Genomic DNA, 27,467 nt, shown 5'->3' with positions numbered 1-27,467 from the left:
AAGTCCCTAGCAAAAAATAACTTCAGCATACATTCATTGGAAAAAGGTTGATTTCTTTGTCCTATCCTTCCTACATAAAGTAGCTTGAGAACCAGATTCCCCCGACCAGATCCACTCTTACCTTCATCAGCGGAATGGTGGTATGCATTGCCACAACATTTTCTCAGCCTCTGGATTCTAACAGGAAAGCTGCATGGTCCTTTACATTCAAGGAATGCCAAACTTCTACCTCTTCTATTTATATTGCACTTTTACTTTGCGAAGAAGGGACTTCTGAGTCCTTTGTCAACAACATTCATTAGAGGAGCCACCAAGAGGCCAACAGTTGCCTCCACCCCCAAATCCATTTTCTTTATCTCTTTCTGAATATCTAGAACCCCAAAACCAGCTTCATTGGATGAAAAAACACTCGGATACTCACAGCCCTGATTACTCTTCCCCTAAACAAAATTCTGTGACACATAAGAGTTCTCTCTACCACAATTTTCAGTGTTTGGATATTAAACCGAAGAACACCAGTGAGTCTCAAATATAACTAAACATAGTTGCTTAACAAGAACCATCTGCATAGATTACATTTAATAGACATTTATTTGTTTTGTTTTTTTTAATAGCTTCGCATTGCCTGAAAAAAAGATTCGAGTGTTTCTGTAAAGGAGTGCTCCTTACACTTTTGGCAGTGGAAATCAGAATGCTATGAAGGTGCCTCTTCAAATACAATTTTAACTTTATCATGAATGGTGTCAGGGTGGCAAACAAAGTTACACACGCTGCGTATGGCATGGGACCAATGGCATCATTTGCAGACAAGTTACAATTTATTCTAACAGAGTAAGACATACATTGCTAGGCAGACCCGTTAAACAAGAGCTTATTTATTCACAATTCAGATAAACTTTAAAGACACAAAAAGAAATAAAAATGACAAACTGGGGGGAAAAAAAGGATTTTAGTGACACAAAATGAGTTTTGCAGCCAGTGCTCTATACATTTTAAAATGTTACCCAAAACACAGCAGATGTGGAACTCCAATCGATCCCAAAATGAGAAACTCCTATTACTATTTCCCTTTGAAAGCAAACCGGGAATGGGAAAGAGTCACTTTTGCTTCTTTTATCTATGATCACGTGAATGAAATCTTTCAGGCTCTGCGTCAAGCAAACGATTCGGCGAAGTGTTTTTTGAAGGAGCAACTTGCTTCGTCCTCTCCGAGCTTGGCTTAGGAGACAGTCAATATCAGCGGTCTTTGACACAATTTTGAAACTCCGATGCCAGAAACGAAGAGGTCAGAGCAACGTGACGCTCGCAGCCTGTAAGTATCCTTGGAGAAACTGCAGAGCTTCCGCATTCAGGCTTGTACTCACCATCGAGGGCACCTTAAAACAGAAGAAGTCATTTAATTGTTTAGCCATAGGCCGTTACAAAGAAAAAGAAGAAAAAGAATTCATTTATTTGTTTAGCCATAGTCCGTTACAAAATATCCTTACATATGTACAAATAGCCAAAAAAGGGATAAAGTTACATCAATATACATTACCTGGATAAAAACTATTTCATACAAAATCTCTATTAAAACACAAGGCACAGCTATTAACACACACTTTCAAAACCGTAGTAATAGTGGCAGCTTCAGCTTGGTGAGAACCATTATGCTATCCAGCTTTAGCTCCCCCTGGCGGCAAAGCCTTAAGCAACACATAGTGCCATTATTACAACACTTCACAAGTATTGGTTTTGCCTACTCATTGAGGCATGGCTCGTTTAGACTGGTTCAATCTGTGCCTCGTTTTGTTTCCGGTCATTAAGACCCAGAAGCTCCTCTAATGCTTCCAGCCTCTTCAGAATGACGGCAGTGGCAGCGTTATGTTTGGAGCAGTGGACTCTGATCTGGAGAACCGGGATTGATTCCCCACTCCTCCACATCAGTGGCAGACGCTCATCTGGTGAACCGGGTTGGTTTCCCCACTCCTACACACAAAGCCAGCTGGGTGACCTTGGTCTAGTCACAGCTCTCTTAGAGCTCTCTCAGCCCCACCGACCTCACAGGGTGTCTGTTGTTGGGAGGGGAAGGGAAGGTGATTTTAAGGCAGTTTGATTCTTTCTTAAGTGGTCGAGAAAGTCGGTATATAAAAACCAACTCTTCTTCTATGTTAGCAGAAGGATAAGAAAGGGTTAGCTTTGGACAAAAAGAGGAATGAAGAATAGGTGGCATTGTGTATTGTACACAATGGTTGGGCCTGTTTCTTCCTTCCCCTACTGTCCAAAGTTGGCCTTTTTCTCAGTGCAGCCAGCACCTTACAAGTTGGAAAGTTACGCTGGTCTCCTAACTCTAACATTGCCTAGGGCAGTGGTCGGCAAACTCATTAGTCAACAGAGCCAAACATCAACAGCACAACAATTGAGATTTCTTTTGAGAGCCAGGGAGAAGCCTAACCCTTCCCCATCCCATAACCTCTTTTTGGGAAGGAGCGGAAACTCCTCCTCCTTCCAGCCACTCACTCTTGCTCGCCCCCTGTCCAGGGAGGTTCTCCCTTCCTCTTTGTCCTGGGACGGGGGTCCAACCCCGCTCCCCGGACCTTCCCTCCCACTCTCCACCTACCCGACGGCACGCAACTGCATCCCCCATGTGTACCTCTTCTTTTCCAGGGCCCCGGCGATGAGGAGGATGGGAGACGCGTGCTGATGCCCCCGCAGAACACGGAGCGGCGCCGGGCCTCACAGCTGACTCACGGGAGGCGCGGGCAGAGGAAGTCCGCACTGCCCAACAGCTGACTGGCGGGCAAGCCTGGAGCCGGCATGACCGCGCCCCCAGCCCGGCAGCGCGAGGTGGGGCGGGCGCTGAGGCATCGTCACCGCCCAACAGCTGACTGGCGGGCAAGCCCGGAGCCAGCATGACCGCGCCCCCAGACCGGCAGCGCGAGGCGGGGTGGGCGCTGAGGCATCGTCCCCGCCCAACAGCTGACCGTTGGGCAAGCCCGGAGCCGGCATGACTGCGCCCACGCCCGGCAGCGCGAGGCGGGCCGGGCCTGGAGGCATCGTTCTCCCAGTGAATTTGGGGAGCTTCCGGGTAGCGGGTGGAGGGCGGGGTCGAGGGAGGATCCTCGCTGGCCGAGAGGATAAGAGGCGGGGAGAGAGGGAACCGCCGGGGAGGATACAGACGCATCTCGGGGCTTGTAGTTTTATCTTTAAGGAACAGAGGCATGAGTCGTGCGTGCCTCCCCCGTGCCGCGTATCCCGCGGCCTGCCTGCGCCACGTCTCCCGTCACCCGACCGACCGGGCAGAGTCGCACTCAAACGGCCAAAGAGCCGCATGCGGCTCGCGAGCCGCGGTTTGCCGACCACTGGCCTAGGGAGTAGGCTAAGGATGGGACAACTGGGTATAGCCTGACATCCCCCTTACCAATTTTCTTGGGACAAAACTAAACAAACCCAAGGGCTGATTCAACCTCAGAATCAGATCTTGTGGTATGATAGCCAGAGTGTCAGACTAGGATTTGTGAGGCTCAAGCTCCAATTCCCACTCTGCTGCGGAAGCTTGCTGGGTGACTTTGGGCCACTCACACACTCTCAGCCTAACCTTCCTCACAGTGTTGTTGGGAGGATAAAATAGACAAGGGAATGATAAAAACCACTTTGGGTCCCAATTGGGGAGAAGGGTGGGGTTCATTAGTTCTCTGTGCAATGAGGCATTTTCCATGGAAATTTTCCTTTCTTTCTTGCCATCAAGTCACATTTGACTGATGGCGACCCCTGGTGGGGTTTTCAAGGCAAGAGACATTCAGAGGTGGTTTGCCAGTGCCTGCCTCTGCAGCATGACCACTGGTGTTCCTTAGGGGTCTCCCATCCAAATACTTGGCAGGTCCACCCTGCTTAGCTTCTGAGATCTGGCAAGATCAGTCTAGCCTGGGGCTATCCAGACATCCTCGTTAATAGGAAAGCAACATGGCAAATATTTCAAATATTGCAGTAGACTTGCACTCCCACCCCCCACCCCCCACTTTGGAAGTATGACTTGTTTCAAGAGGACTTAGTCAAGAGAAAATTTACTCATGATCGTAATATGACAAACCGCACCCCCCCCCAAAAAAACCTTTAAATTTTGGAGCACACTGCCTTCCTCGGGAGGTGGCAAGTGCTCCTTCCCTGGAGGTTTTTAAGCAGAGGCTAGATGGCCATCTGTCAGCAATGCTGATTCTATGACCTTAGGCAGATCACGAGAGGGAGGGCATCTTGGCCATCTTCTGGGCATGGAGTAGTGGTCGGCTGGGGGTGTGGGGGGTAGGTAGTTGTGAAATTCCTGCATTGAGCAGGGGGTTGGACTAGATGACCCCGGTGGTCCCTTCCAACTCTATGATTCTATGAAAACCAACATGGGAACAGATCAAGTTATTTCCTCCACAGCAGTTCCCCTTCCCCACAATGCTATCCCCCAAATTAAGATTGCAGGGACACTCTGGAGTCACTCACCCTGCCTGGACATGCAGTAGATAATTTATGAAGAGACTGTGCAAGATGGATTTTAGGGTTGTTCACCATTTGGCCCACGGGGTCGTGTTCTTTTTTCCCAGCAAAGGCAAGCTGGGAGAATGCAGTCTGGTATCCTGGTGTGTCTTCTATGTCAATGAAGTGTTCTTCATCAGGAAGGGTGTCATCTTCAGGCAACTCGAAGAGACCAATGAGGGCCTGGAGAAGAGGCGTCCTAAATGGGGAGACACGTTGGCAGTTGTTTTGGTGGATTCTGTTAAGATTCACTCATTTGAGTCAGAGCAAAAGGAAATGTTAAGAGTAAATTTAAGCAGGGGAAAACTGACAAAATCCCATCTGCATTACAGTTGGGTTGCCGTTGGCTTTCTGAAGGGGCCAAAGATTTATTGTACTGCCGTTGCCACAATAATCTGAAGGATGAACTTTATCAAGGTAACACTTACCAGAGTTTTGTGTACTCCGTGTCCATCATAGGAGGACATTCAGTGAGGATTTTTGTGATGCCAACCGCACAGATTTTCTTTTCTACCTGTCCAGACACTTTCTGTATTTCTGGTATTATGATCTTCTCCAAAACCATTCCAAACATCCTGTTAAGTGTCAAAAAGAAACAATTTTAAATTTTAACCACAAGAGAGATATCAAAGACCTTTGTTAAGTGATGTATAGTCTTGAAATGGTGTTAACACAAGTTAAGGTCTGCATTATCATTTACACAAATATCTGAAAAGAGCATTCTCATGGAGAAAGTCTCTGCAAACCTGACTCGATACCCTTACTTTGGGCCTACATCAAGAATACTGGGGCCCTCCCACCATCAACCCAGAATACTAACGCTGGGGCTACTGTTGCTGACCTCCCAAATCTCCTCTGTTCTCTGCTTTTATGGTGAAAACAAAAAAAAGTGTGTGTGTGTGTGGGGGGGAAGGGGGTAAAGCTTACAACCAGGTAAGTAAACACCCATGACCCATATGACGTCTGGCTAAGCCTCAGCATGAGGCTTCTGAAGCACTTTAGAAGAGGTAATCTTTTCGTTCCTGCAATTTGTACATACTGGCCAAACTACAACAAACAGGTGAAAACATATTGTGTAATTGCACATAACAGCCGCTGCACAACTACTGTGGCTGAAGTATGAGCAAAGGAGTTGTTGTTGTTTTGGCAAAGTCTTACTTTCCCCCAAATATTAATCAGAAATATTGTTGTTTACAAATACCTAATGCAAATAGTTCCCAACACAGTCACATGTTAATTTGGCCAGGAAAAGGACTTGAAATAGCTACACAGCTGCTATAGAGGGAAGATTATATTTACTAGACACAGTTGGGAGCTCCACCCAGCTTTTCTCACACGTGGATTTGATTCTCAATAATGAGGGGGCAAAGCACAGAAGGGATGAGATTCGGACCCTACTCCAACGGACCTCTGGCTGGAGAACAGAGTGGCCCCTGAGAATACAGATATTAACTGTCCCTTGATAGGAAGCAAAAGGTATTTTTAAAAAGGCACTAACTTTGGCTGTATACTGTCAAATATTTCTTGAAGTGCTATTGCTCCATATCTTACACAGTACAAGTTGATAAAGACTAGGAAACCTATTGAAAAAAGGAAGAGTCAATTTAAAAAAAAGCTGTAAAGGACATTCCTAGAAGAGTATGAGGATGCGGTGCTCTCGTCCTCCTGACACACACTTGTTCTCTTGCAAAGCTGCTGTCATTGACAGAGTGGCGGACTGCCACGAACCCTCCCCAGCCCATCGTAAGAACTAATGCAACACAAAGCCCAGAGCTTTCATGTACCACTCTTCCCTTTGCTTTCCAAATCCCACTGCTCCACTTTACAGCCCTTCACCTTTGGAAAAATCACCTAAAAATTTTAACAGTTCAGACCAAAGGCTGAAGTGGATGTTCCAATGCTAAGTGTGTGTGTGTGTATGTGTGTGTGTGTGTGTGCACGTGTGTATTTACACACACATACACACACTAAGCATTGGAACATCCACTTCAGCCTTTGGTCTGAGCCGTTAAATTGTTTAGTTTGCTTTCCAAATCCTGCTGTTCCACTTCACAGCCCTTCACCTTTGGAAAAAATCACACACACACACACACACAGCATTGGAACATCCACTTCAGCCTTCAGTCTGAGCCGTTAAAATGTTTAGTTTTATACATGGAAGTAAGCCCTACTGAAATAACAGCATTTCCAGGCAAACGTGTTTCTAGGATTGTGCCGCAATGCTTTCTCGATCAACACTCTGCAATCTTATTCAGAGTTATTTCAGTCTAAAACCCCAATGGTTTCAATGGGCCTAGGACTGGAGTTGCGCTCCAATCTCTTACAGGAAATTTACTCAGCCTGACAGTCTCACCCAAACTATAGACAAATTGACGAGGAGCTTACTTTTGATATATTTTGTTGTTTTGGAATTCTGAAGTCTTTGGAATAGCAGAATGAAAATTTGCTTCCTGTACTGATCAATGGACTCACTGGAAATATAAAAGGAACACACAGAGATGGGTTATTCAGTCAAGTACACCACGGCTCTGATTACATCCCCCACCACATATTTGGAACAAACACCATCACAAATGTTAACTCGCAAAAACATAAATCTATGAATTTAGTACTCACGGAGGCATATGTTCTATAATACTGTTGAGAAGATAGAATCCTTGGTGGTCGTTAAGTTTAGAGGCAATAAGTTTCTGGAACACCCCTAACAGTCCAGGCTGTAGATTTTAAGACAAAAAAAATTCTGGTTATTATTTGGTTAAAAAGAATGGTTAGCCACAAAAATTACTCTAACAGAAGATATCTCCTGCTAATGTCTTTTTGGTTGCTGTCAGGTCACAGCTGGCTTATGGGGACTCCGTAGGATTTTCAATGTAAGAGACATTCAGAGGTGGTTTGCCATTGCCTGTCTCCACATCATGACCCTGGTATTCCTTGGAGGTCTCCCATACAAATATTTGCCAGGGTCAAGGCTGAGAGTGTGTGACTGGCCCAAGGTCACTCAGCAAGTTTCCAAGGCAGAGTAGGGATATGAACCTGGATTTCCCAGACCCTAGTCCGACACCTTAACCACTACACCACGCCGGCTCTCCTGATAACTATCTACTAAAGTTTAAAAGCCAAAGTGTCTTGGAATCCACTGTCCTCTGCTTCTGCACCCTAACTGGCAAACTACAGCTAGTACTTGCCACTTCAAACTGCAGTTTTCAATTCAGCCGAGAAGGACCAAGACTAACCATCATTTTCCATGTTGGATACTATGGCTAATGATTAACAAGAAACAGATGGAAAGTGTGCATTACAGGAAAGGAGGGACTGTACAAGCCCATGGCTGAGCCAGTCTGTAAAGAAATGTATGTGAAAGCATTTGAAGAGCATTTGCTCAAAATGTTTCTGGTTTGTTACAAGAAAATACACGGAATCTGTGGACTCTACCTTTGGGGATTGCCGTCTGGTATTGCCTTTTGATTCATAGTGCACTTTGGCAGCTAAGCACAAACCTAGCTTAATAAAAACTTGTACCGCTAATGTGATCTTCATTTGCCTGGCCATCCAATAATACACGAGGTGGCCTGCCAATCTTTATTTTCTTCAAAAAAAGGTAGAACACAATACGTTTAAGAAGTCTGGTTGCTGCAATCAACTCATACATACTATTTTGTCGGCTGCGGCGCTTGCTATCGTGTTGGCACCTCTTTCCAAGTAGGCCTGAAGGAGCCTCACCAGAGGGGGAATGTTTCCTGACCTCTCCCACAACACCGGCTGAAGCAGATGTGGGAACAAGGCCATGTAGGATGACGGGATATCATTTTTATGCATCTCCAGGAGCAGAGACATCACTTGAAACACGTAGGGAATGAACTCTGTCAAAAGAGGAAAGACAGTTTATATTACACACTAATCATCATCATCATCATCATCAGAGTTGGTTTTTATCTCTACCACTTTCTCTACCACTTAAGGGAGAATCAAACTGGCCTAACAATCACCTTCCCTTCCCCTCCCCACAACAGACACCCTGTGAGGTAGGTGGGGCTGAGAGAGCTCTAACCGAGCTGTCACTTGCCCAAGGTCACCCAGCTAGCTTCGTGTGTAGGAGTGGGGAAACAAATCCAGTTCACCAGATTAGCCTCTGCCGCTCATGTGGAGGAGCGGGGAATCAAACCCAGTTCTCCAGATCAGACTCCACCGCTCCAAGGGCAAAGTGTTTACGATAGACACATTTATCTAGAACACTTATTTACAATATATTCCTGGAGAGGAGCTGCAGCTCGGTGACAGGACCTCCCATTTGCGAAGCATGGCTGGTACTCTCTGGCCTTGATCCCAGGCATCTCCAGTTAAAAGGATCTCAGATGACAGGGGGTGGAAATGACCTTTATCTGCCTGAGATCCAGGAAAGCTGCTGCCCATCAAAGTAGACAATGCTGAGCTGGAAAGGCCAACGGCCTGACAGGTTACACGACAGCTTCCGATGTTAAACATTTTAAACAGCGCATCTCCATTAAAAAAGACCCGTAAAGGATAAGGAAAAAAACCAGACCCCAAAACAAATAACTGCAACTCATTCCTTTGACTGGACTTAGCTCGTGCAAAACTAGGAGATGGCATGAAGCAATTATCAATCTCTGTTTCCAGTGAAGAATTACTCTGCAGGTCGATGTGAATCAAGTTAGACAAATAATGGCTTGCGTCCTAAGGTGCTGTTCCATCAGCAAAGTGGCAGCTTCTCTGATGGAATGGCTTCACCATCTGCGGAGGAGGGGAGGGAGAGCTTTACCAATCCCCGCCGCCGCTGCTCCCCCACACTGCTCTTTCGTTGCCCACTGACTCATAGCAGCACAATTCTGGGTATCACAGAAGGCTGTTAATGAGGACAGCGATGAGGGGAGGAAGTTGCCCTTCTCTAGCACGATTCCTCTTCCACTGCTTAGGATCCCAGCCAACGCCATTTGAACCACAGACATTTTCTGTAGCATCTGTCATTGTGCCATCAACCAATTTACATTATTTTAGTCCAAGCAACATAAACATTTTATTCATACCTTGCACGTCATTCTGCAGGATTTCAGTGAACACCATGAACAATGCCTCTTCAAAGCTTCCGACTGCTGCGGGGTTGGCTTTGCAAGTTATCCTTATTGACAAGCAAATGGATTCAAACATGTAATGATTGAAGTGAGGCTTGCTTGGATTCTGAAGACAAGACACCAAACAAACAGCACAAAGTCATTGGTGTGATGTTACATCAAATAGAAGAAGGGCGTTGTTTTGGGGACTGTAACCACGTGGACTATTAAAGCTCCGCATCACAGGATACCAGGAAGCTAACGACTTACATGAGCATCCCCCCCCCAAGTTTCCCAAATCATGCCAAGTACTTCAGGTGTTGGTATGTAGCCTAAATAATTATCTCCTCTCTGGACTAACTAGGGCCTTCTCATACATTAATATGCCTCAAAGTACAAAGTAACCTTACTCCACACTAAAATCAAGAAGAATGAAGAAGAGTTGGTTTTTATATGATGACTTTCTCCACCACTTAAGGGAGAATCAAACCAGCTTACAATCACCTTCCCTTCCCCTCCCCACAAAAGACACCCTGTGAGGTAGGCGGGGCTGAGTGAGCTCTAGGAGAGCTGTGACTAGCCCAAGGTCACCCAGCTGGCTTCTGGTGGAGGAGTGGAAAACCAACCCAATTCACCAGATTACAGTCCACCGCTCCAAACCACTGCTCTTAACCTCTACACTACACTGGCTCTCTCAAGGTATATAGATCTCTCAAGGTATATACCGTATATACTCGGGTAATAAGCCGACCCGAGTATAAGCCGAGGTGCCTAATTTCACCCCAAAAATGGGGAAAAATTAGGCACCCACGTATAAGCCGAGGGGGAAATGCACCCCCTCCCCCCCGCAAGCTTACCTGACTGGGCTCCAGGCGCGCAGGCAGGCGGTGGCGGCCCCCTCCCTGCGCGCAGGAGGCCCCGCAGAGTCAGCTGGCAAGCAGGAGGACCGGCCCGGGTGAGGTGGGGGGGTGGGGGGGAAGAAACCGCCGCCGCCCAGCAGAAGGCGCGATCGCGCAAAAGGTGCGATCGGGTGGGGGGGAGAAACTGCTGCCGCAGCGCAGAAGACGCGATCGGGTGTGGTGGTGAGGAGAAGGCAGGACAGCCCGCCCATCAGCTGGCTGGCGGGAGCGCGCTGGGAGAGGGCCCGGCAGGCGAATTACCGTATTGACCCGAGTATAAGCCGAGGTGAGTTTTTTAAGCCAAAAATCATGGCTAAAAAACTCGGCTTATACTCGAGTATATACGGTAGATCAGTGGCACTCAATCCGTGGCTCGTGGAGAGCCACATTTACAATGCCCATCGACAAAAAGAGCCACATTTACTTCCGTCTCTCGAATGAGTATCACAGCTTACCCCATTCCTCTGGTGGTAGCTGTTTCATGGTGGAAACCACCTGCCAACCGCAAGCCCCACTTTTATGAAACACGGGGCAGGTGCTACGTTGGGGTAGAAAAGTGCTCAGAAGAGCCACAAGTGGCACGTTGAAGAGCCACATGCGGCTCCTGAGCCACTGAGTATTACTGGCACAGATGGGCCTATCGTGAGTACACAGAAACAAGAACGCTGCATTATAATTCAGCTCCTAAACCTGAATGATGACTAGTCCTTCTAGTCTAACCTTTATTCAAAGTAAACAAAAAAAATCCAAAAACAAAACAAAACACGGCCATAGCAAACCTAAGCTAAAAAAAACCCCAGGTCAATTACTATTCTGTTCACAGCATTCAGGACACCATGTCCCCTTTTCCAGCCGCTAATCTGTATCTAGATTTCTAGTTGAAGCCTAAGGCAGGCAAGCTATTCTTTAGCAGTCACTGAAATCAGACAAATCATAAAAAGCACGATGGGAACTTCTCCTGCATATGCCAACAGCAGGCTTTTTGCTCATGTCACATTCCTTTTAACAAGATTGCCACAGGAAAGCTTTCCAGGGGACTTGTGCTCATAACACCTAAAATGTGCCCTACATGGTTTGCAGGAGAGGGGGAAAAATACCCATGGAGTGATCAGAGATTAGAACGAACGCTGGATGTGTGTCACACTCTGAATATGCTGTGTGCAGCAGCAGGCCTTCATTTCCACACTCTAAGCCATGATACCTTTAACACTTACAGCTTCCATACAACGAGAAGACTTCCAAGTGTTTGTGATCAACCAAGTATGGTCCCTCCCACTTCAACAACAGACCCCCGTGTTACCTCACAAACACCTGTTTTTTGCTGCTCGGGGGGCTACTTTTCCAGCAACCAAGTCCAAAGGCACCTGGGCATGCACACTAGCTGAGTGCACTTTAGGATCCAGTCTAATCTCTTGCTTTGGGTTGGATTCCACGACCCGAAAAGCTTCACTTACAGAAGGCATCTTCCATGCCTCCTCTCTTGCCACTGCTCTGGATTTCTGAAAGCCTCTTTGTCATCTGAGAAGTTGCCCCTGGGCTTTGGGGACCCTTGGTAACACAGAATCATAGAGTTGGAATGGGCCATACAGGCCATCTAGTCCAACCCCCTGCTTAATGCAGGTTCAGCCCAGAGCACCCCTGACAAGTGTTTGTCCAGCCTCTGCTTAAAGACTGCCAGTGAGGGGGGGCTCACCACCTCCCCAGGTAGCTGATTCCACTGTCAAACAACTCTTACTGCAAAAAATGTTTTCCTAATATCCAGCCGGTACTTTTCCTTCCGCAATTTAAACCCGTTATTGCGAGTCCTATCCTCTGCTGCCAACAAGAACAGCTCCCTGCCCTCCTCCAAGTGACAGCCTTTCGAATACTTAAAGAGAGCAATCATGTTCCCCCTCAACCTCCTCTTCTCCAGACAAAACATTCCCAACTCCCTCAGCCTTTCCTTGTAGGGCCTGGTCTCCTACAGGGAACAGGGAAAGACTGCAAGTATGAAGACTGTGGAAACAGCACTCCCCTTCACCCTTTGCTTGAGTTTTTAAGTGTCTTCTACTGCTTGAGTTAAGTGCCTTCTACTTGCACAAGCGTACATGGTCCGTACATCTTGGTTCTGTTATAACTGCACTACAAGCATGGTTTGTGGTCTGCAGAATAACCATTAACAAGCATCTGATCAGTCTGACAAAAAGAACAGAGGACGATATCATGATGAATAGCTACTATTATCTCTGTATGTATTTACCTTACTGACGGCAAGCAGTTTCTGCGTGAGCTGAGTGATGAGAGAAGGGATGTAAGGAATTATGGCTTCCTGAAGCAGAGAAAAGCTTCTCATGATGGCTGGAAATTCAGAGATTTGTATTAATACAGGCAGGAAGGACTGCTGTGCCCTTTTATAAGCACCAGTGTTTATGAATTACAGAAAAATATAAACCTTATAGGCTGCAACTACAGTTAGCATTTTGTAAAGCAATGGAAATTACAAAGAGCTTTACTCTTTGTTGAGGCTCAAAAGATAGTCCAAACTGAAGTCTGGTTATGAGGCTCAGGTCTAAAAGAACAAAACATGACAAGATGTGCTTATTTCCCCCCTTCTTACAATCCTCCGGGAACCCAATAAAGAAGCCCTTGCTGGACCACCAGACTTCCAGCTACAGCAACTCCAAGCTCAGCCAGAACCATCTGCTGTCTCTTGGCTTTAGCTGCCTTTTATTTGAATGAAACGTCCCCATGACCTTAACAGACTGTTAAAAAGGGGGGCTGGGGCGTGCTGTAAAATCCTCTGCACGTTACGGAGCATTGTAGAAAAACGTTACACGGTTGGTTGTTTCAGTCTACAAGCCTATTGAGGCTACGTGGACAGAACAAGCTTTATTTATTCACACTCTGCCCCATGACTGTGGTTCAAGGGTGCCCGTCTAATTTACAATTTCGCGTTTTAACACACATACACACACAGAAAAAAATAGAGAAGATAGTGCTTGAAGATTCAGGGATGTCGCCTGAAGTTCTCAGAATGGGCTGTTCTGACAATCTGTGCCAGAAGGAAGGGAACAGGCTGGCCTCTAGAACTGGCATTCCCCTGGCCAGTGGGGGAGGAAATGCTTCCCAGCTCTTGCTACTGGACTTCTTGCAGGTAATTTGTGAGCAGCCACTGGTCGACTGGGTGGTAGGTGAGGCCCTTCTGCGTTTTTCCCTTTGCACAACCCTAGGGCTGCCAACCGTTGAATTTGGTGCACACACATGAAGGGCTCCCTGAGCTCTCCTCTTCCTCCTAAAATATCATCTTACCTTTCATAATATATTCATTTTCAGATGACCCCGGAAGCGTCAGAGCTTTGAAAAGGTTTGTTAGCAGCATCTCAACATATGGTGCCATCTCTGCAGCTGTAATTCTGCAGAAGAAAAGGCAGTGTGTTCAAGCATCTAGACATTTTCAAATTGCTCAGACCCCCCCCCCCCACCATGCCTAGGGAAGGAAGTCTATTCCAAGTAGACACCAGCGAGGATGTATGCCCCATTCGACTGCAGGGATGTACAAGGAAAAGACACTGAGAAGGCCAAAACTCTGTAAAGCCTCTCCAAACTGGAGCATAGTCAATTGTTCAGTCAGCTCCAAGGAACTTCATTTTAGAACTTTATCTAAATATGGATGTTGCAATCAATTAAAAATACTTAAATAAAAACCAGGAAATTTCAGTAGAGCAACACAGAAATAAACAAGCATTAGAACAGAAAAATAACCAAATATAAACTTACAATGTTGTGTTGTTAGCCCCTTTCATTGTAAATAATCTTTCAAGGGCATGAGCCGCATATGTATGAACTACAATACTTTCTGCTTGAAGATAATTGATTAGGAGAGGAATAGACACCAAAAGCTGATCTTTAGGAACCTAAAAATAGACACGCAGGGTTAAAGTATTTTAGAAGCAGATATCAAAAAGCATGGAAAATTTAACTCCAACAACTCAATCAAATCTCATCTACTATAGTTTGATACCTGCACCTGTTTTGAGAACAAATTTCTTTACTTGATAATGGAGAGAGAAGACCTCAGCTTTCTTTAATTTATAGACATGTCTTTCTTAAACTTGTTGAAATGATAGCATGCATTCTGTTAAACCAGGATTGTGGCAGGGCCAAGAGAAAGTAAAATTCACTTGGCGATGTCAGTTACAAGGTAAGTGCAGTTACAGTAAGCAAGGTTTTGCAGAGATTACACACAGGAAAACCAAAGCACTAACATGTTGTCCAGTGTGGAAGTCACATGCAGAGCTGCCACCCCCCCCCCCCCAAGATAAATGGTAGCTGGTGTCCTGGATGCCAGTGTCCCATCAGTGGACTATTTGTGGTCCAAATAACACTACCAGAGATATTTGAATCAGCAAACAAATCCCCCAATATGGAACTTTCAGTCTGGATCCAACCCAATGGTTTGTTTCAGAATAACCCATAACCCATTGCAAACAAACATGCCATACGAAGGTATGCACACCTTTTAAAGATTACGTGAATAAAACTACTCCAGTTAGATATTTCAGAATTCAGACTAACAATGCAACTTACTTGGTTCCTGAAAATCATGATGTACTTGATACCATCTGCTTTAAGTACAGGAAATTCATTCACTGTAAAAAAAAAAAAGTTACATTAGCTGTCTATATTGCAGGATATAAAATTCAATTACATAATATAGCACTTGAAAGAGTAACTCAAATCACAGCACACAATTCCAGTTTTACAAACAGAAATAATGTCATTGAGTCTGTTTCCAGCCTATAGTGAGACAGACACCCAGTTAGATTTATCCACTGTTGATGTTTCCTGCTTTTTTTGTACAGATCTTTGCTTTATCCAACTGATAATTTCTGTTGACTTGCTCTTTAGTCTATACACTCTTTGGCTAGATTTAATTGTTATAACTTGTTTTACATTAGCTTTTTAAGACAACATTCGGTCTTCAACTAGTGGAAATCCATTTTTAAATCAAGAGTAAAATGCCACATCCACACACAACTTGCTTTTTCTTTACCCCCTTCTCTATTTTCCATTTGGAAGAATTCCAGCTTTTCTTTAGCACGTGCAATGCCAGATTTTTTTTAAATTAAGAAATATCATTAAATCTTCTGAAAAAGATAAACCAAACAGTCTTTTAATGTCTTCGTCACTTCTCAGTTTTTCTACTGCAGTTATACAGGGGCTTTCTGTAAACAGGAAATACAGAACCTATTTATATTTCTAGGTTTAGGAGATTCTGGACATAGAATTCTAAACTTACCATTAGGAGACTTGAGATCTGGTAGAATATGGTTCACAAAGAACTCTGTCAGATTTACAAGTTCATTGGCTTGTGTTATTCCATGCTACAAAAACAGAAAAAGGAAAAAAAGAGAGAGTAGTTTTGAAATACCTTAAAAATGATTTCTGAATTGGGTTATATGCTCACACACTTGACAGTTTCTCCTTATGCATTTTGCCCCTAAGTTCCGAATTAAAAATAGAATATAACCCAAGCAGTTGAACAAAGCGCAAAATACCTGAAGCATAACAAATATAATATCAGTCCTTTCTGACCTTTCAGAAGCACTAAATTGTAAACTTCTTTTAGAAGATTTAAACAGCTGCTCACCGTGAAAATGGATGGGACACATAGGTTTAGGTGTCATATCAAAAGCATGCTTTATTTTTAACTACGGTCACATTGTAAAAACAGGATTCAGTTTACAGATCATCACTTAAATCCTGGTTTGCCTCAACAAATGTTCATTTCACTGCCTTCGCTCTTTAGTATGGGAAGACATTGCCAGGGTACAAATAAAGACACCCTGGCTTGTTAGCCACGTGAAACCCTAGTTAAGACTACCTGTGGTTAATGAACCAACTTCAGATTGAGGTGTGACAAGTCCTAACTAACCACGACTAGTGGAGTGTCCTGTGTTCAGACTATCACATTAACCATAGTTTAATAAAACCATGGTTTCATGTGATGTCTGAACTGATAGACGACTCTCTTCCTTATGATATTCCTGGATGTCTACTACCCCGCCCCCCCATGCTACTCCTATGGGACATTTCATGCGACAGCATGGGAGGATGCAGTGAAGTTCCACTACGCTGATGGAAATCCCTTCTACCAGAGACTTTCCACAGGACCAAACCATTAGTATGAAGTGTTTTAACAATGTGAGCATGATGAACTTGGGAACAATGACCATAGGACCAGTTCCCCAGAGCGAAGGCCTCATTTTATGAGTGAGTAGATAATCCCAAAGTAGTCTTTGTCCTGATATCCACTTATATCTAAGGCCATGTAATGAAGTGTCCAAGGTGACAGATACAGGTAAGGGAATAAACATTTCAAGAGCCAGTGTGTTCTAGTGGCTAGGGCAGGAGTCCCCAACATTGTGCCCAGCATTGCTTCTCATGGGCTGTGCATTTGCTTCAGCAGCAGCTGCCATCACAGCATAAGGATATTCGCTGTATGACTGAAGGTAGCAGTGTGTAAGCAAGAAAATATTTTAAGCAACGTGTTCATTTAAAAAGGCATCCTGTTAAGCAGAGCTTTTGCCTAAAATGTTGAAGGGGTAGTATTAAGAGTTATGCTCTGCCTCCTGTGGAAGCCATTTTTTGGTTTGCTCCGCCTCCTGTGGCAGCCATTTTTTGGTGGCACCCACCACCCTGTGTTACAATTCCAAAGGCGCCTGCAAGTCAAAATGGTTGGGGGACACCTGGGCTAGGGCATCAGACCAGGATCTATGAGACCTAGGTTCAAATCCACAATGTGCCATGGAAGCTTGCTGGGTGGTCTTGGGCAAGTCCCACTCTCCACTCAACCTACCTCACAGTGTTGTTGTTAGGATATAATGGAAAAGAGAATACCTTTGGGAGAAAGGTGGGATATAAGTAAAGTAAAACAGAAAAAATAATGCTTTACAGCAGAAATTCAGCATTTCTGAAGAGTGACACTTAATATTTAGCAATGGTTTTGTTTGTCTTTAAGGGCCTAGGGCAGGTAACCTTTGTAGTACTAGGTAAGTCCTATCAAGATCAATGGTACCTTTTGTGTCTGAGCTTTTGAGGCCAAAGATGTTACAAGGTAGATAGCAGCATCTTTATGCTTCCAGTTGACAGATGGGTTCTTTGCATATTCTTGCAGCATAGAGTTAACATAACCAGAGAAGATCCCTGTCACGGGTGCTTCAAAAAATTTGCATAAACCCCGTACTAGATCACATGCTGCTCTACGTCTGGTATCGATATCTGTATAAGACACAAGTGAAAACAAAATATATGGCACGTTACAATCAGTGCAGTCTCGTTTTGATTCTGAAGAGCTACTTGGCGAGCACATGGAACTCCGATCCATTCTACTGTGAACACAGAACAACCGAAGTCCAAGCCCATCCTTTTAGAGAGGTGGAGCAATTTAAAGGGTAATAGAAGCATACTCTAATCATGATAGCTGTACTAGCAATAAAGGATTACTAAATATTCAAACAGAATATTTATTTAATGTGGTACATGTATTGATCATTTTGACTCTGTTACCACGATGGATGTAGAAGAAAACTTGGGATCTGTGAAGGCCACCACCTGTCCATCCTAGTTGCTGAAATCACGTAAGGATCATATCATTGAGTCCCTGATGTCCATCACAAATGTCACTGACTCAGGATGTCTTTCCTCTGCTTTTCAAACAGCAGGTTATCTGTCCATTACTGAATAAACCATTACCACCGAAGAATAATGTAGCCAATTCACATGTGGTCTCTAAGCTGCCTGTTTCGGGCAAGATGATAAGCCGTTGCAGAACAACTCCCAGTCTTCCTGTATGGCACATTTACTCTGGACCCTTTTCTGTCTGGTTTCAGGCTGGGCTATAGAATGGAGATGGCATTGGTGGCTTTAGCTGATCTCCGTTTCAATGTAGGCAAGGGCCAAAAATACACCCATTACATATCTGAAGCCTCAAGGACAGCACGATTTAACACATTAACTGATTGAAAATCTTCTAACCCTAGAGTAGGCAATTTTCAATATCAAAGTTCAGCAAACTGCTTCAGTTCTTTAGTGCCAATATAAAATTCTGTGATTACCAGATCCTTCCAAGTCTCTCCGAATATATTCTTCAGAATTATCTTCAAAAGCTTCTTCATCAGCCGCTGCAAAAAAGGTAGTCCATAATATCTTAAGTTTGCAAAGATGTTTATTTTATTTAAAATAAAAAATACACTTTTTAATGAAGTTACTATGAACAAAAAGGTCTAAGAGAGGCACTGAACTGGGGCTGAGTAACCACCAACATTTACAGCTGGAATTGGTAAAAACAAAACTCTTACATAATATTTGTGGTTCAGACCTGGATCCAAACCATCGCACAGTCTGTTTCATGAGCTCATGTGGGACTTCGACTTGCACTTTTAACAGCAATCTCTCTTGCTTCACTATAAACTGCTTGTGAAACTGAGGGATCATTCAAAAGCCCTCTGTGATCAAAGAAAATAAAATCATTCATCTGGACTTCTGCAAACAGCATGAGCCTCATTAGCTGACAGATTCAACTGGCAGCATTTTGTACAATACTCAATACGTTTTGATGACAGCTAAGAATAGAAAGACTTGAGAATAACAGGCTGGGGGGAAAAAACAGAATGGTTCGACAGCTCTTACCATGGGTATATTTCATAAGCTGAAAGCAAACTGTTTTAACTGGAATTAAGGCTTTGGGTGATGTCACCCCATGGGTCAGGAATGACTCGGTGCTTGCACAGGGGACCTTTACCTTTTTTTAAGGCTTTGGGGGCAGTGAGAGATAAAACTTATCCTCTTTGGGTACCTGATGTAATTTCACTACTCACTATTAACATGTACAAGAGGAGTCTTTTTGCTACTCTGCCTACTCAAAACCCATGTTGTAAGCCTATTTAGGTATTAGTTGACAAGACGCTACTACCACACAGGCTATTGCTTAAATTTTCTGATATGATACACAGAATGCCCTGAAGCCCTCTCCACTGACCACTCAGCAGTTTCTGCTTCCTGGAGAAACCATCAAGCTTCCTTTTAAAAAATAAAAAAATATTACCTCTGAATTCCATGTTGGGAACAATAACTTTCTCGCAAATACTTGTCAGCGTATTCTGATCTTCAAACAGATGTGTATAATGGGGTCTCTCACAAACCGAAGCCAGAAACTGGATTGCATTGCTTACCAACTGTGAGACAGAAAGCAAGTTTAAATAAGTACTAAAAAGTTCATCTCAATCTGGACAGAAAGAAAACAGCCACACAGTTAAGCTTACCAAATCATATTTAACTTCTTGACCGGTTGTGACTAATAAATTCCAGATTGCTGTGACAAAACGCGGCAGGTAAGGCTGAAATTCTTCATCATATTTTTGGGCATACAAAGCTGCATTATCACAAATCTGAGATTTCAAAAGCTCTAGTAGACCAGCTTCCTCTTCATCCTGATAATAAAATCATACCCACAAACCCTTTATTATTTATTTTTGCCATTTTTATCCTGGCTGTTCCATACAAATATGCATACATCATAAAATGTTAAGATGACAGCAACAGTAATATTTTATTATTCAGCTGGAAGTTACAAACAATTATATTTCTTGATCAGTTTGTTGGACAAGCCTGAACTATTGAACAACATGTACATTAAAGAATTAAATGTTCCCGTTACATGGACACTCTACAGAAGGTTGATGCAATTACTTACATCTGTTTGTAACAGTTTGTTATCCAAAGTTAAAAGGTTGTGGAAATTCATCATCCAGGTTTCCATGTTATCTTCAAAAAACTCAGGAAGGTCCTAACAAAATTAAGATCCAGGTTTTAAATTAATTTGTTCAATCAGATAAATTTAAAAAGCAGCATATTTTCTTCTTTGCTCAAAAAAAAAAAAAGGTCAAAGTATCAATTCAAATTCAAAAACCTTTAATGGCATAAGATAACAATTAATATAAATTTCACTCAGATATCAAACAACCATAGAAACATAGTTAAATATATCAGATTTCCCCCAGTTCTCTTTTCGGCGAATCTTTAGGACGTTATTAAGAAATTTGGCCACCTACAGAGTGATGTCGGGAAACACATCTTTCAGTACATGTCGTTCTTTAGCTTGATCAATCAAGCCCATTAGGTTAATAAAAATGGGGTCAATGTATTTAAGCCGAAGGTGTGTATAAAAAGGGCAACAGAAAAGAATATGCCCAATTGATTCTATGCTTCCTAATACGCATGTACAAAGTCTATCATCATAAGCCACTTTTTGAAATCTGCCATATAAGACCGCAGATTGAACCTGGCCAGGGAAAAGGCTCTATGCAAATGTGGGTCTTTTAAAGAGTTAAGATACGATGCTGTTCCACCTTTCATCAGTGAGGACCCTAGCCTTAGTGAAGAGCAAATTTTGTCAGCAGCGCTACTGAGATCTTGTAGTTGTATGTCCAAAATTCTACCCTTGATTGTTTGGAGTGCTTCCCTTTGTGAGAGCATAAGCAGCTCATCAAGGGATAAACCCAATGTACCTATTTTTTTCTCTACAATTGTCAGCCAATTGGAGGAGCTAGATTCCAAGAGCATTTGGTGGAAGAGACTGTTACTGTTTGTATTGCAGTGGATACGTAACCAATACTTGAGAGTCAACAGCCAAGCCGTGGTCTCCACTAGATCCTGACCCAGTTCTAAGCATAAAGCTGCATAAGTGACACAGTAAGGCATTCCAAGTAATTTCCTAAAAAATTCAACTTGGAGGCATTCCAGGGAGTGGTCAAATGAGCCAATCCATATCGGTATGCCGTATAGTAATTGTGCAACTGTTTTAGCCTTGAAGACTTCCAAAGCTGCAGGGATGAACAGGTTGCCATTGGTATAAAAAATCTAATAATGGCTTGCATAGTCGCCTTGGCTAAATTGGCTGATTTCCTCTGCATTGTCCAGTTCGCGTTGTATTGGAAACGGACACCAAGATATTTAAAATGTTTGACCTGCTCTACTTTTGTTCCCTTGAACACCCACACATGGGGTTTCCATGCTCTTGAGAAAACCAGAATCTTGTTTTTTTCCATAATTTAATTGGGGTCTATTAGTAGTAAAGTAATCCAGGGAGCAATTCATAAGACGCTTCAGGCCCACTCTCGAGCATGAAATTAATACAGCATCATCCGCATAGAGTAATAAGGGTACGAGTATAATACCAAGTAGAGGTGCATGTCCATCCACTTTGGCGAGCTCTGATGCATGATCATTCAGGAAGAGGTTAAACAGGGAAGGGGCCAGGATACAACCCTGTTTAACCCCCTTATTAATATGAATTTTGGAAGTTAATCTTCCCTCTGGAGAACACTTAACCTGGCAAGCTGTAGATGCATGTAATTTCCTAATAAGAAATAGGAGTCTTCTGTCTATATTCAGTTTCTATAACTTGGTCCAAAGTAAATTCCTATCAATAGTCAAAAGCCCCTTTTAGGTCCAGAAAGGCAGTATAGAGCTTGCCCTTCGTCCTCCTGGAATATTTATTCACTAGGTGGGCAAGAACAATACAATGGTCGATTGTGGATTTCCCCTGGCAAAAACCCGCTTGTTCCGGTCCTGGTAGCTGCTGATGTTTCATCCATTTTTCGAGCTTAAAAAATAGGTGTCTGGCATACAGTTTCCCAATTATAGACAGGAGACTTATCGGTCTAAAATTAGAGAGGGATAAACAGTCACCATTTTTGAATATAGGAACAATTATAGCATTTGTCCAAGCCTCGGGCATTATGCCAGTCTTGTCAACCTTTGTAAACAAGGCCGCAAGAAGAGGGACCCACCAATCGGGGTCAAAGTATCACTTAAGGAAGAATACCAATATGCCTATAATGGATGCATGCTAGCTATATATGGAAGGACAACTTTTTAATTGTCTGTTCTTACTTAAACAGGCCTAGCACCCTCATCTGCCAAAAGCCATTACTCGTTTTCACCCATTGCCTCCTACCACAAGCTTTATGAAACTAACTCTCATCAGAAGGAACAGGCGTAGCACCCAAGTAGGAAAGATCAAGAAAAGTATATTTTAAATGCCAAGAGGGAACTTGCACATTCCTTTAGATTTGTTAATGCTTAAATAAGTTATCCTAGCACACTTATGCAGCCAGGTTTTTGAGAAATTAAATATTTCATCGTTTTCAACCAGCAATGCCAAGACCTTTGATCATGCAGCTATCCCACCAGTGAAGTTCCTGCTTGAATTTTCAGGCACCTTGGACATGTTAGGAGGTGGCTCAGAAGAGCAGATCTGTCAGTTACCAGGAAAATAACAAATTAAAACAAAGATGGCTTACTTGAAAATTTAAACTGTAGAACAGCTTAGCAATCAGAATTAGAGAGGAGAAGAGGACTTTCAGAGCACTGGCATCATTTGCGTGAGTACTGCAGAGCTCAATTGTGGCCTAGACAAAAACAGATTAACACCACCAGCAAGATGTAAGTAAAAAAGGTAAAGGTAAAGTAAAATGTATTTATTTATTTGATTTTTAGGTTACCCTCTCCTGGCCAAGCCAGGCTCAGGGCAGCTCACAACCTGTTAAATCAATCTCAAATCAATCCAATGTTAAATATATATATGATAAAATCCATAAACCCAGGTGCCCACTTCAATTCCAGAAGCAATTTATAATATATAAAACCAAAGCAGCAATAACAGTAATTTAAGTTATAAGACTCGGACTGTAATTCTTTGTTTGTAAGAATATATTAATCCATGTTTCTTGTTTTATCTGGCTAAGGGCCGTAAATGATCGATCGATCTATCTAGCGAGAGATAGGAGAGGTGGAAAAGGAGGGGAGAAGAGAGAGAAGGGGAGGCCAGGTAGATGGAAGACGGTCACTGCCCTCAACCTGGTGGAATAGCTCAGTTTTACAGGCCCTTTGGAATTGTTTAGGTCCTGCAAGGCCCAAACCTCATTGGGCATAGAGTTCTACCAGCCCGGGCCAGCGCCAAGATGGCCCTGGTCGAGGACAGCCGGATGCTTTTTGGGCCAGGGATCACCAGATTTTCACCAGATGAGCGAAGCGCTCTTTGGGGGCTATATCGGGAGAGTATTTGACACTGTTTCATTTTGGCTAAAAATATATTTATAGGGAGATGTATAAAGGTAAAAAAGCTGAAATGTATAAACAAAACCAGCAGCTAAGATGCATAAAAACAAAGGATTTAATACTATTACCAACATCACTATAGCTAACAGCCCTTATGCAAATGTTTTAAACAACAAATCAGATTATCCACAGAAAAAGTCTCACCAGACGTGCAAAAAATATATATATTTTGCACAACTCCAACACAAGCCTGAGGAGAACTGAAATGTGGCAGATTAGGGATGGAATGTTAATGACAGATGAACTTAAAGGGGGGGAAGTGTAGGAAGGAGAAATCAGTGTTAAGTCCTAAAAACTTACATAATTCTAGAGCAGGGGTGGGGAACGTCAGGCCCGGGGGCTGTATAAGGTCCGTGAAATCATTTGGTCTGGCCCTTTGTGGGTCCTGGCAGATCTCTAGCTCAGAAGGATCTAAGACTGGTGATCCGCCCCCTTCTGGAGACAGGAATAGCCTCTATTCAAGGAGGATGTGAGTTTGTTTTGCCGAGAAAAGGAACCCCCCCCCCAAGTGCGCCACCAGTTGGATTCCTGCCTGCTTGCCTGTGCCGGGGGGCGGGTCATCTGGGGCAGCTTGGGCCTTGGTCGGCTAATTTTTAAGCTGATAATTTTGTATGACCTGTGAATGATGTTATAAATATCCAAATGGCTCTTGGTGGAAAAAAGGTTCCCGCCCCTGTTCTAGAGGATAAAAATTAAATATCCCCCCCACTCTTCCCCCAATGATTAGATACAGGCACCCAGCTCATTAAAACCTTTCTGAAATAAAATGCAAGGTGGGATTGTCCCACCCAATGAATGAGAGACTTGCATGCAAATTTCAGCTGAGCAACAAAACTAAACCAGCTAATAAATGCATCAGCCTTATGAATGTATACTTCATGCACCTGGTGAAATGAGCTCTGACTCACGAAAGCTGATGCTGGCATTGGTTCTGTTAGTCACTAAGGTGCCACTGAACTCCTGCTTCATTTTGCTGCTAACAGACCAACTTGGACACCCATCTAAAGTAATAAGTTAACATCTTAGTCTATAAAATAAAAGTAGCAACCTCAAAGCTAACAGCAGTCTCGGAAGGGGGGCTACGATGGGGAAAAATAAGTTTCCACAGGTTGGCAGATATTAAGAATTCAGCTCTCTTAAGTAAACTCCAGATTCCACAAGGTCGTACCTTAAAAAGGTTTGTTAGTGGTAGTGCAAAGGCATCAAGGACAAGTTTGATCTCCGTCCACAGCTCATTTGATTTAAACTCATGACGGTACCTGTCAAAAAAAGGAAAGCCATAATAATTTGTATCTGATAACTTTTAAGGAGGGTTGACAGCCAACTGTGTAAAGGAATCAAGGCAGCAATCAAAATCTATTCTAAAATAAAGTTTTTCCTTTCAAACTCAGAAATTCATGCTCCTTCCCCATACCTTTTAAATAAAGAGTGTGCTGTGCGAAGGACTCCGTTAATAACATGGAAATCTCCACTCTGAAACCGATTCACCATTTCTGTCAGGAGGTCAGGCCATTTTTGAGGGAAATCTTCTCTACCAATGATGCTGATTGCATCACTTAACTAAAAGGAAGTGTAAACATGTCGTGACTTGTAAGAAAATATATTGTGGAACACACACAAAGCTGCCTGATATTGACTCCCACCATTGATGCATCCAGGTCAGTACTGTCTACTCAGACTGGAAGCAGCTCTCCAGGGTCTCAGGCAGAGGCCTTTCACATCAACCTACTACCTGATCCTTTTAGCTGGAGATACTGGGGACTGAACCTGGGATCTTCTGCATGTCAAGTAGATGCTCTATCAATTAGCCACAGTCCTCCCCACTCCAAAGTAGCCTTATAGTTATCTAAAGTAGACATGGTGCTAAATGCACAGATGCTAATGAAAATGCCAGAAACATGCCTACTGCCCCCCACAGCCTGCATATTGTCTAGCATGCCCCAAAGTTCCCACACTTCTGTGCTTTGTATCTTTAGTAACTTATCAGCAGTGTGTATATAAGAGGAAAAAGGAATGCCGGCCTGCACCCAAACAACTGAGCCTTCCTCCAACTTAAGCGGCCCTTCCACTAGAGCAGTGGCTCCCAAACTTTTCGGGCCACCGCCCACTTGGTTCCACAAACTCAACCCCAGTGCCCCCTACCCTACCCTATAAAAAGCATTATTCAAAATAGGGGCTTGCACGACTCACTAAAGAAGATAATAACAATAAAATTTCAAAAAACAATTAACTGCACATCTATTCAAAATCAAATTAAAACTTTTTAATTGAAATTTATTCAACCATGTGATCCAATGTTGCCAGCTCTTCAAAGTCTGGGAAAAAATTCTGAGTTTTCACCAAATTTGCCAGCATGATGCCATAGCTTGATCTATTGTAAATTAGTGAACAACAGTTGAAGGGGCCCACCTCTAGCGCCCCCCCTGCTGCCCTCTTGCCTCTTAGTGCCCTACTAGGTAATCCAATCGCCCCCCAGGGGGCGGTACTGCCCACTTTGGGAACCACCACACTAGAGGAAGCATTGCTTAAGTTGGACTAAGCTTCAAACTTAGCTGAGTAGTAGGATGCATGCCAGAAACATGGAACCACAACCCCATCACAGCCACGATCATCTCCTCCCCAGTCATGATTAGCAAGGCATGAGCTGCCCAAAGCCACAGAAACGGGATTCCCACGCCTGTCCATCTATGCCTTGCTAAGCCAAGAAATCATGGCTTTTATAACAATGCATCAGTTATCAATTAACTTTTAAGAATCATTCATATATTTGGAAGGATACACACAGATGTTCTAGCTTGGTTTGGAACAATGTCTTTGCTTGAATCAAACATTATTTGTATTTTGAAATGAGCATTTCATACAAAACTCAGCCTTCTCTGCAACCATACCTCCCCAAGGAAATAAGCAGGCTTCTATTTGATGTCATTGTTTCCTCACCTGTTTTTGAATTTGTTCTGGGCTGCTAAGCATCAGGTGTACTATGTTGGCTTTAATGGCTATCCTGTCTGCGTCACAGATTTTGTTTGGTTCATCTTCGATCTACAAGCAAAAATGTTAAGTTCATTTATTTATTTTAAAATATTTATATTCCACATTGCCAAAAGTGGCTTACAAAATATGAACATACACAATTAAAAAGAAGATTCGTTTTTATATGCTGATTTTCGCTACCTTTTAAGGAGAATTGAACTGGCTTACAATCTCCTTCCCTTCCTCTCTCCACAACAGACACCTTGTGAGGTAGGTGGGGCTGAGAGAGTTCGGAGAGAACTGTGACTAGCCCAAGGTCACAGAGCTGGCTTCGTGAGTAGGAGTGGGGAAACCAACCTGGTTCACCAGTTTAGAGTCCACTGCTCTTAACCACACTACACCATGCTGGCTAAACAGTTAAAACACATAAAATAACGTGCATCAGCAACTGCTGCAACATATACCACAACCAGCTGCCAGAGAATAGTAATTTTTTACCAAAAGTGCATTGAAATAATTCTGCTTTGCACCTTTTGTGGAAGAGAAAACGTGGGAAGCTTGCTGTTCCATATCCTGCAAGCTGTTCCAAAGTGTGGCCACAGCCATGGAAAACGAGCATGCATATGCTTACATGAGCAGACACCCCCCCCCAAATAGATGACCCTGGTGGTCCCTTCCAACTCTACAACTCTATGAAATAGAGGGGACCACCAAAAAGTGATGCACCTGATGACCTTAGTTGGTACACAGGATTATATGGGACAGGTGGTCCCACTCACTATGTTGGTCTCAGGCTGTGGAGGGCTTTAAAAGTAACAACCAGCACCTTGAATTGTGCCAGGTAACCAGTGAAGCTGCCCAACCACCAGTG

At 43.5% G+C, this 27,467-nt stretch overlaps 1 protein-coding gene across 1 annotated transcript in view; it reads right to left on the bottom strand.

Moving 5' to 3' along the window:
- Positions 1-1,157: 1,157 nt before the first annotated feature.
- The window catches only part of CSE1L (chromosome segregation 1 like), a 32,520-nt gene continuing 6,210 nt past the window's right edge, over positions 1,158-27,467 (bottom strand). The window contains exons 3-24 of the mRNA XM_056844505.1: positions 26,564-26,665; positions 25,041-25,186; positions 24,795-24,885; positions 22,810-22,917; positions 20,199-20,291; positions 19,768-19,935; positions 19,551-19,680; positions 18,562-18,627; positions 17,523-17,725; positions 15,744-15,828; positions 15,032-15,093; positions 14,222-14,358; positions 13,754-13,857; positions 12,705-12,802; positions 9,543-9,693; positions 8,152-8,360; positions 7,117-7,214; positions 6,886-6,971; positions 5,999-6,080; positions 4,929-5,075; positions 4,468-4,699; positions 1,158-1,376 (exon numbers count right to left, since the gene is read on the bottom strand). Of these exons, the coding sequence (XP_056700483.1) occupies positions 1,287-1,376; positions 4,468-4,699; positions 4,929-5,075; positions 5,999-6,080; positions 6,886-6,971; positions 7,117-7,214; positions 8,152-8,360; positions 9,543-9,693; positions 12,705-12,802; positions 13,754-13,857; positions 14,222-14,358; positions 15,032-15,093; positions 15,744-15,828; positions 17,523-17,725; positions 18,562-18,627; positions 19,551-19,680; positions 19,768-19,935; positions 20,199-20,291; positions 22,810-22,917; positions 24,795-24,885; positions 25,041-25,186; positions 26,564-26,665 (2,688 nt within the window). The 3' untranslated portion in view covers positions 1,158-1,286. The remainder of the gene's footprint in view (positions 1,377-4,467; positions 4,700-4,928; positions 5,076-5,998; positions 6,081-6,885; positions 6,972-7,116; positions 7,215-8,151; positions 8,361-9,542; positions 9,694-12,704; positions 12,803-13,753; positions 13,858-14,221; positions 14,359-15,031; positions 15,094-15,743; positions 15,829-17,522; positions 17,726-18,561; positions 18,628-19,550; positions 19,681-19,767; positions 19,936-20,198; positions 20,292-22,809; positions 22,918-24,794; positions 24,886-25,040; positions 25,187-26,563; positions 26,666-27,467) is intronic.

The sequence above is a fragment of the Euleptes europaea genome, chromosome 2 (genome assembly GCF_029931775.1).
Source record: "Euleptes europaea isolate rEulEur1 chromosome 2, rEulEur1.hap1, whole genome shotgun sequence".
Lineage (NCBI taxonomy): Eukaryota > Metazoa > Chordata > Lepidosauria > Squamata > Sphaerodactylidae > Euleptes > Euleptes europaea.
The sequence above is the reverse complement of the archived record's forward strand: the minus strand, read 5'-3'. Positions and strand labels throughout refer to the sequence as shown.